This window comes from Solanum dulcamara, chromosome 7 (assembly GCF_947179165.1).
Source record: "Solanum dulcamara chromosome 7, daSolDulc1.2, whole genome shotgun sequence".
Lineage (NCBI taxonomy): Eukaryota > Viridiplantae > Streptophyta > Magnoliopsida > Solanales > Solanaceae > Solanum > Solanum dulcamara.
In genome coordinates this window covers 33,082,655-33,093,079 of record NC_077243.1, presented here as the reverse complement: position 1 = coordinate 33,093,079, position 10,425 = coordinate 33,082,655, and the positions used below count along the sequence as shown (strand labels likewise).

Genomic DNA, 10,425 nt, shown 5'->3' with positions numbered 1-10,425 from the left:
TTCACTTCTTTCAAACTCTGACTTCGTGCGATAGAGTTAAAACTCTATAAGGCTCATTTCTAATTCGTGCATTTGTACGTTACAGATAATGCCTCCAAAACGTACTGCTAGCTAGAGGAATGTTGATGACGCCGGGATGCCCCAGTCCGAGGCATGCCCGGCAAGGGCTAGAGGCCGACCTGAGAGATACTCAAAGGCACCCCAACTGCCAGCTACCCCACCTGCACCCACATTAGAGGCAGAATTTCGAGGGGCAATTGCAATGCTCACGCAACTAATGGCTGCCTGAACTGGAAATCAGAGTTCGCTGACTCTTAGCTCTAGCTCCCAAGAGCCATCTTCTGCCACTAGAATTAGAGACTTTCTGAGGATGAATCTGCCGGCATTCACAGGTTCTAAGGTCGATGAAGATCCCCAAAACTTTATTGATGAGATGTGGAAGATTCTGAAAGCTATGCATGCTACAGAAATTGAGGGGGTTGAGTTGGTGTCTTATCAACTCAAAGATGTGGCAAACATTTGGTATAACCAATGGGAACAAGGTAGGGGCGAGGATGCCGAACCTGCAAGGTGGGATGAATTTGAGGGAGATTTTCTTGACCACTTCTTTCCCCGAGAATTGAGGGAAGCGAAGGTGGAGGAATTTGTTAATCTAAAATAGGAGGGGATGACAGTTAAGGAGTATGGCCTAAAGTTCATCTAGCTGTCCAGGTATGCTCCCGAAATGACCCCAGATATGAGGTCAAAGATGAGAAAGTTTGTCTTCGGTTTGGGGAGACATGTGAAGAAGGAATGCAAAGCGGCGTTATTAATCTCCGATATGGACATTTCAAGGTTAATGGTGTACGCCCAACAGGTGGAAGAGGAGAAGATAAAGGACAGAGAAGGGCACCTGAGCAAGAAAGCAAAATCAGCAGAACATGAGAATGAACAGAGGTGAAACAAGGACAACGGGTCCTTCTTCCAAAAGAAGCCTCCCAATTTTGCCTCATCTACCGCAAGTGCACCTATGCTGTAGAACAGGTATGATCGGTAGGGACAAGGTCGCTAGAATCTCAGACCCCAGGGTTCTCAATTCCAGGCCAGTATAACTCAAGGTACAAGGGGGAAACCACCATGCAGCAAGTGTGGTAGGCTCCACTTGGGAGAATGCATAGCGAGAAGGGTTGGTTGTTATAAATACAGCTAAATGGACCATTTTCTGAAGGAGTGTCCAATATGGGGGAACAGGGCCCAGTCCTCTACCACCGCACCACCAGCTAGGGGTAATCAAAGGAGCACTACTTCAGGTACGAGTGGAGGTACAAATCGCCTATATGCCATGGGTAGTCGCCAAGATCAGGAGAACTCTCCAAACGTCGTGACGGGTATGATTCGAGTCTCTTCTTTTGATTGTTATGTATTGATGGATCCGGGTGACACCCTATCTTTTGTGACTTATTATGTGGCTAGTAAATTCAATAAAATTCCTGAACGTCTTCTTGAGCCTTTTAGTGTGGCCACTCCTGTCGGTGATTCTGTCTTAGCTGAGAGAGTCTATAGAGATTGCACTGTGTGCATTTATCACAGGGATACCTTGGCCGACCTAGTTGAGTTGGACATAGTTGATTTTAATATGATCCTTGGCATGGACTGGCTCTATGTCTGTTATGCCTCTATTGATTATAGAACTCAGATTGTCACATTCAAATTCCTGAATGAGGCTGTCATAGAGTGCAAGGGTAGTCCTATTGCGCCTAAGGGTAAGTTTATTTCATACCTTAGGGCTAGGAAGCTAATCTCAAAAGGGTGTGTTTATCATATTGTCTGAGTGAAAGATGACAGCATTGAGTCTCCATCCCTTGAGTCGGTTCCGATTGTCAACGAGTTTCCAGATGTCTTTTCTGAAGATCTGCCTGGAGTCCCTCCTAATAGGGAGATCGACTTCGGGATTGATGTTCTTCCTGATACCCAGCCTATCTCAATTCCTCCATATAGAATGGCTCCAGCCGAGTTGAAGGAGCAGTTGAAGGACTTGTTGGATAAGGGATTCATTAGGCCGAGCGTCTCACCATGGGGTGCTCCCATCCTATTTGTGCGAAAGAAAGATGGGTCCCTTAGAATGTGTATCGATTACAGGTAGCTAAATAAGGTCACCATAAAGAACAAATACCCTCTCCCCAGAATAGATGATTTATTTGATCAGCTTCAGGGTGCCACGTGCTTCTCAAAGATAGACTTGAGATCCGGTTACCACCAGTTGAAGGTGAGAGAATGTGATATTCCGAAGACTGCTTTCCGGACTCGTTATGGCCACTTCGAATTTTTGGTCATGTCCTTTGGGTTGACTAATTCCCCCGTCACTTTTATGGATCTCATGAACCGAGTATTCAAGCCATATCTTGATACGTTTGTGATTGTGTTCATAGATGATATTCTGGTTTACTCCAAGAATGAGGAGGAGCATGCCCATCATCTTAGAGTCGTCTTGCAAACTTTGAGAGACCAGGTATTGTATGCAAAGTTCTCTAAATGTGAATTTTGGCTTGCATCAGTGGCCTTCCTAGGCCACATTATATCTGGAGATGGTATTCAGGTTGATGCTCAGAAAATTGAGGCAGTGAAGAATTGGCACAGACCCACATCCCCGACAGAGATAAGGAGCTTCTTGGGTTTGGCTGGCTATTATCGAAGGTTCGTAGAGGGATTCTCCTTCATATCATCACCATTGACTAAGCTGACTCAAAAGAAGGCTAAGTTCTAATGGTCCGAGGCTTATGAGGAGAGTTTCTAGAAATTGAAGACTAAGCTAACCACTGCTCCTGTTCTAACCTTGCCCGATGGTACAGAGGGCTTTGTGATCTATTATGATGTATCCAGAATTGGTTTGGGTTGTGTGTTGTTGCAAAGAGGGAAGGTGATAGCCTATGCTTCAAGACAGCTTAAGGTTCATAAGAGGAATTACCCAACTCATGACCTTGAGCTGGCAGGTGTGGTGTTTGCGCTTAAAATATAGCGCCACTACCAGTATAGAGTGCATGTTGATGTATTCACCAATCACAAGAGCTTGCAATACATCTTTAGCCAGAAGGAACTCAACCTGAGGCAAAGGAGATGGCTTGAGCTACTCAAGAACTATGATATGAGCATCCTCTACCATTCAAGTAAAGCTAATGTTGTTGCTGATGCTCTTAGCAGGTTGTCTATGGGTAGCATTGCCCATGTGGTGAAAGGAAGGAGAGAATTAGCGAAGGAGGTACACAGATTAGCCCAATTGGGAGTTCATCTGAAAGAAAACAATGAAGGCGGAGTTACTGTTCAGGATGGGTCTACGTCCTCACTTGTGGCAGAGGTAAAAGAGAAGCAAGACCAAGATCCCATCCTTCTCCAATTGAAGGGAGTTGTTCACAAACAAGAGGTGATGGTTTTTACCCAAGGGGGAGATGGTGTGTTGAGGTACCAAAATAGATTATGTGTGCCGGATGTCGATGATGTTCGAGAGAGGATTATGGCTGAAGCGCATAGTTCCAGGTACTCCATTCATCCAGGCTTCACGAAAATGTATCATGACTTGAGGGAAATCTATTGGTGAAGTGGGATGAAGAGGGATATTGCGGAATTTGTTTCTAAGTGCCCGAATTGCCAACAGGTGAAGGTTGAGCATCAAAGGCCATGTGGTTTAGCCCAAAACATAGAAATTCTAGAATGGAAGTGGGAGATGATCAACATGGACTTTATTACAGGCTTGCCAAAGTCCCGAAAGCAACATGATTCTATTTGGGTGATTGTGGATAGAATAACGAAATTAGCTCACTTCTTGGCGGTTAAGACTACTGATACCGCAGAAGATTATGCAAAGTTGTATACGCAGGAGGTCGTCAGATTGCATGGGGTCCCTTTTTCTATCATCTCAGACAGAGGAGCTCAATTCACTTCTCAATTTTGGAAATCCTTTCAGAAGGGATTAGGTTCGAGGGTGAACTTGAGTACAGCCTTCCATCCCCAGATAGATGGCCAAGCAGAGAGCACCATCCAGACATTGGAAGATATGTTGAGGGCATGTGTTCTTGACTTCAAGGGAAATTGGGATGATCACTTACCTCTCATAGAGTTTGCATACAACAATAGTTATCATACAAGCATTCAAATGGCTCCTTATGAAGCTTTGTATGGGAGGAGGTGTAGGTCTCCCATTGGGTGGTTTAAAGTTGGTGAAGCCAAGTTGATTGGGCCTGACCTTGTTCACCAAGCCATGGAGAAGGTGAGAGTTATCCAGGATAGGCTAAAGACAGCCTAAAGCCGCCAAAAATCTTACACCGATATGAGGAGGAGAGACTTGGAGTTTGAGGTGGGTGATTGGGTGTACTTGAAAGTATCACCCATGAAGGGTGTCATGAGGTTTGGAAGGAAAGGGAAGCTCAGTCCTTGATATATTGGTCCTTACCATATTTTGAGGCGGATTGGGAGTGTTGCTTATGAGTTGGAGTTACCCTCGTAGTTAGCTTCTATTCATTCGGTATTTCACGTTTCAATGTTGAAGAAGTGCTTGGGTAATCCCTCGTTGGTAGTCCCCATTGATAGCATTGGAATTAAGGATAGCTTGTCTTATGAAGAGGTCCCGGTCCAAATTTTTAATTGCTAAATTTGCAAATTGAAGAATAAAGAGGTCGCCTCAGTCAAAGTCCTGTGGAGGAACCAATTTTTTGAGGAATCCACATGGGAAGCGGAGGGAGCCATGAAATCTAAATATCCACATCTATTCGTGCCTACCGAGGAGAATGTTGAAGGTAGTGACCATTTCCTTGATTTGAATTCATTTGTGCCTTTTTGAGTTTAGATTGATATTTGTTTGACAATATGATTGGTTGAATGACTGAAATTTCGATTGTGATTTGTACCCCGAGTCTATTCTTGGTTGCTCATCATTCGAGGACGAATGATCCCAAGGGGGAGATAATGTAACACCCCTCAAAATTTTACCAAAGATTCGAACCCTTCTTATGTTCGGGAGGGGGTCGAACCCGAGTATCTTGAAGTATATTCATGAGTTAAGATGAGTCTCTAAGGGACTGAGCAGTGTTTGAGGTGATGCGGGGTCACCAAGGACCCCTAGGGCCGAGCTAAGTCCAAAAGATCCGCCGTGGCTAAGTTTAGGCTGAGTTCATATAAGGGTCGACTTTTAATGACCCTATCTTTTGAAGGACGTCAATCTGGGTGGCCCACGACCTATCAAATTAAAAGTCGTCGAGTCTTCTTTCCAACGCCACCAAGAATGTAAATTTTGGAGTTCGGAGTCAAAAGATATGACGATCCTAAGATGAACTAGCACGGCAGGAATTTCATTTTTGGCCTGGGTTGCAACTGCTGGGGGAAATGGCCTTGGCGCTATAAGGGCGCAACACGCCACTATCGCGCCAGGAACATGCCTCAGTAGTTTGGTCTCTGGCGCGATGCGCCACTAAAAGTTGTGCAGGGTTTTCAGGCCAAATTCCCAAAACTCAGAGCAATGGCCTTGGCACTGTAAAGGCGCGATGCGCCACTATCGCACCAGAAACATGCCTCAGTAGTTTGGTCTCTGGCGCGGTGCGCCACTGCGAGGTGTGCAGGTTTTAGGCGTAATTGGCCTGGCGCTGCAATGGCGCGACGCACCACTATCGTGCCAGGTGCATTTTTTCCTATTTTTCAGAACTTTTGAGAAGGGACAATTTGGGAATTGCCCCAAATTATATATGTATCACCCTAGACTATTTTGGGATCATTTCTTCAGCCCCCACTCTCTCTCTAAAAGCCCTAGAAACCTATCTCTCTCTTCTTCTTCTTCTTCTTCTTCTTCTTCTTCTTCTTCTTCTTCTCCATTTCCAACAAGGAATTGTTCCAAGAGCTTCAAGACCTCAAGCTTCCATTGAAGACCCAATAACAAAGTTTCTTCAAGCATCTATTCTAAGGTATGTAAGGTTATCCAAACATGGGTTAAGTCCACCCATGTGCCCTACTCTTACTTGAGGTTAGATGTTCAAAAAAAAAAGAAATGGAGTTCCTTGGTATGGTTTATGGTTGAATGAGTTTTGTTCCCTATTTATTTGATTCTATATGTGTCAATGTTGTTGAGCTAAGAGGTTCCAAAAATGAGCCCTTATATGAGTATGAGTTGATGAAGAAATGAGTTGTGAAATATGTTTTATTTATCTTCTTAACTATGTAGATTATGATAAAGGGTGTTATTTTCTTGAAAATGTTGCTTAATATGAAATGTCAATTTAAAGTCTTGAAATTGTGATAAGCCTCAAAAGATTTCTCAAATGGATGAAAGAAATGATTGATTATATCTAGATGATGCTACATATGTGCATTTAAATTTCTTTGAATGATATGCTTGAGATAGATCGGATAATACGATTGAGAAAGATGTGATTGTGATAGAGTTGATGAGATGACAAGGTTGTAACAACACTTGTCGATATGAGTTGATTGAGTTGATTGGATGGAGTCTTATGAGCATTGAGTCTTGGGAGGAGTATCGAGCACCGAATTGGGCAAGAGTATAGTCCATACTCGAACCCAATACTTATGTTGCCAAACGTAGGGGGGATTGAACCGTTAAAGTCGGATGCTTCCCCGAGAGATTTGTCCTGACATTATAGGACTTGGTTGGATTGGATCCATGAGTGTTTGATTCATTCATACCCTGGCAAAGTATGAATGGGCGAGGCAACAACGTCGTTTTGTTGTACCTTCACTGGCTCATAAGTGATGGTTGTCGGATAAGAGAAACTCCCGAATAGGTTTTGATGGTACTCTGAGTCAGATTGAGTTGAATGGTATGTGATTGGTCCCGTCTAAACCATATTCTTGTTTAGACTTAGGATATTTGATTGAGTTGTTATCCCTCTTGAGTTGAGCTCCCGAGTTGATAAATTCTTTCTTGATGTTCGTTGTATTCGGCCATTTTACATACTCGTACATTCCATGTACTGATGCTATTTAGCCTGCATCGTTTCATGATGTAGAGACAGGTACTAGAGATCATCAACCGGCGCTCTGTTGAAGATCCACATACACTTCCAGCTAGTTGGTGAGTCCTTCTAGTTCCCGGAGGATATTGAGCCTTCTTGTATAGTTTTGTTGTCCTTTCTTCTATTTTGATTGTTGGTAGCCATGGACTTGTCATTGGCACCTTTTAGACTTGAATAGAGGCTTCATAGACTGGAGTGTGGGGAGGTTGAACTGTTATTTTGAGGAATTTTATTTTATTGTCTTGTTAGATTATAAATGTTTGGCCATCGGCCCTATATATATGAATAGTATTTCTTTAATTGAGTTATCCGCTAAGAAAATGTGATTGATTGAATATGTGACTGGACCAGGTGGTTCGCTCGGAGGTCAGAAATAGCCTTCGAGTGCCGGCCACGCCTAGGGTATCCTCCCAGGGCGTGACATATATCACCACAGCTTATATTACATTATGAGTCAGAAGGATCTTAATTCTAGACCGCGGTGTTGGATTGAGCTACTGGCCGATTATGATATCTCTATCCTCTACCACTCGGGCAAGGTGGATATAGTAGCGGATGCCTTGAGCCTGAAGACGGGGAGTATGGGTAGTTTAGCTTATTTGTCTGCTGCAGAGCGACCCCTAGCCTTGGACATGCAGTATTTGGCTAATAGGATGGTCAGGTTGAAAATCTCAGATTTTAGACCAATTTTGGCTTTTGTGGGAGCTCGATCATCTCTACTGGATCAGATTCGAGGCTGGTAGTTTGAGGATAGAGCATTGGTAGAGCTTTGAGAGTTAGTATTGTGAGGCGAGGATGGACAAGATTCTATAGATTCGGATAGCATACTATGGTTCGATGGTCGCCTTTGTGTTCCCAAAGTTGGAGACTTTATTTAGTTGATCCTTCATGAGGCCCACGATTCCAGATATTCTATCCATTCGAGTACCATGAAAATATATCGGGATTTGAGATAGCATTATTGGTGGTGTGGTATGAAGAGAGATATAGCTGAGTATGTGTCCCATTGTTTAAGTTGCCAGCAGGTTAAGGACGAGCATCAGCGGCCTGGTGGAGTCTTTTAGAGATTACCCATTCCCAAGTGGAAATGAAAACAGATTACCATGGACTTCATGATGAGATTGCCTCGAACATCCAAAGGTAATGACGGTATTTGTGTCATCGTTGATTGATTGACCAAGTCAGCGCATTTCTTGTCAGTACGGTCCACTTTTACTGCAGATTGTCTAGCTCAAATCTATATTCAGGAGGTGGTCCATCTACATAGGATACCGATATCCATTATATCAGATAGGGGATCTCAATTTACTTCTTGTTTCTGTAGGGCCTTTCAGAGAGAGTTGGGCACCCGGGTTGATCTTAGTATGGAATTTCATCCACAAACTGACGGTCAATCAGAGTGTACTATTCAGGTTCTGGAGGATATGCTGCGAGCTTCTGTATTAGAGTTCAAGGGTCATTGGGAGCAGTACTTAGATTTGGCAGAGTTTGCATACAACAACAACTACCACTCTAGTATTCAGATGGCCCCGTTTGAGGCCTTATATGGTAGGCGTTGTCGCACTCCGGTTGGTTGGTTTGAGTTTTTAGAGCCTGGGCCACATAGTATCAATTTACTTTAAGATACCATAGTCAGAGTCCGAGTTATTCAGGATAGGGTGAGGACAGCTCAGAGTAGGCACCAGAGTTATGCTGATCACAGGCGTCGGCCTTTGCGCTTCGAGGTGGGAGATCGGGTGTTCTTACGGGTGTCTCCCTTGAAGGGCGTGATAAGATTTGGCAGGCAGGGAAAGCTTAGCCCCAAGTATATCAGGCCCTTTGAAATTCTGAGGAAAGTTGGCGAAGTTGCTTATGAGTTGGCTTTGCCACCAGCATTTTTAGCTATACACCCTATTTTTCATATCTCTATGCTGCACCGGTACATTCCAGATGAGTCTCACGTGCTTCAGTATGATTTTGCTGAGTTGGATGATCGCTTGACTTTTGTTGAGGAACCGATTGCTATTCTAGCCAGAGATGTTCGCCATCTTCGTTCTAAGTCCATCCCTGTGATTAAGGTCCAGTGGTGCCATCATCCGATTAAGGAGGATACATGGGAGACCAAGTAGGAGATGCGAGAGCAGTTCCCTATCTTATTTGACCATCTAGGTATACTCTTGTCCTTACTTTTGCGGATGAAAATTCTTTTAGTAGTGGATGTTGTAATGACCCTGAAAGTCATTTTTGGAATTTTTATAAAATAACCATTTTACCTCTTGCTTTAGATGCCCCGAGCCGTTTATGATTGTTACCGGTGTTGATTTTTAGAAAATCCTATGAAAAGTTAAGTTTTTGGAAATTTTGAGTTTCATAAGCTTTAAGTATTAAAAAGTGGTATTTGGGGTCAATCGAAACTACGGGTCTTAGAATGGAATTTTGTCGATTCTAGCAGCTCCGAAATGTCGATATTGGCTTGGGAGACTTTACGAAATCATTTTTGGAGTTGTAACGAAGATTTAAGTCCTTGAGTTGAGAATTTGAGGAACTTTAAGCCAAGGTTTGATTGTGGTCAACTTTTGGAGTTCCGATACTCGGAATGGAATTCCGACGACTCCGTTGGATTTGAGAGATGGATTTTTGTCTAGAAGAAGTGTTGGTTGAATTTTTAGAGGTCTCAAGTCCATTTTTGTATTTTGAAGGCCTAAGTTGGTTTAGTTGCGACTTTTCGAGTTTTAGGTCAACAAGATCTCGAATTCAAATTCTGATGGTTCCATCAGCTCTGGAATGACCAAATTAGGCTAGTAGCACTGTTGGAATGACTATGAGTCAATCGATACGAGTTTGGGGTCATTTGACGCTTTTAACTTTGAAAGTTAGCCTATGGTTGACTTTGGTCAACATTTTTGGAAAACGCACTCGAATAAAAATTTTGACAGGGCGGTTAGTTCTAGAATCTCGATTTTGGTCTAGAATGACCCTTCATTTGCTTTTTCGAGGCTTTCGGTCTAATCTTGAGGCACATTGTGGAATATTATTTAAAAGGGCTCTTAGGCGTGAGACCCACTTTTTATTAAAATAATCTCGTATGAGAATTCTGAATGCGCCATTGAGTCTGAAATGTCAAATTTAGTGGGTTAGCATAATTGTTTTATTTTTATTGGATTCCGAACAAATTCCGAGCACCCTATCGTAGATTTTAGATTTTCCAAAATCTGATTTGGCATTAGCTGGTGTAGGCCCTTTTTTGGAATATTTTCTCCAACTTTAAAACCCCATAACTTGAGTATTAGGGCTCTAAATTGGGTGATTCAAAAGGTAAACTTGTGAGATTTTTCGTGGAGAACGCATTGGAGAGATTTAAAACTAATTTGGAGTATTCGATTCAGGTAAATATTATGATTTTATTTGCAGCAGTGTCCATTTTCGGATTGAGTTTTTGAAGAACTTTGAGAAA

General features: G+C 42.9%; 1 protein-coding gene across 1 annotated transcript; it reads left to right on the top strand.

Moving 5' to 3' along the window:
• Positions 1 to 7,441: 7,441 nt before the first annotated feature.
• LOC129894682 (uncharacterized) lies at positions 7,442 to 9,100 on the top strand. The gene is made up of 4 exons (XM_055970346.1): positions 7,442 to 7,731; positions 8,317 to 8,431; positions 8,645 to 8,932; positions 8,984 to 9,100. The coding sequence occupies exons 1-4, from the start codon at positions 7,442 to 7,444 to the stop codon at positions 9,098 to 9,100; spliced, it is 810 nt and encodes a 269-aa protein (XP_055826321.1).
• Positions 9,101 to 10,425: the final 1,325 nt, after the last annotated feature.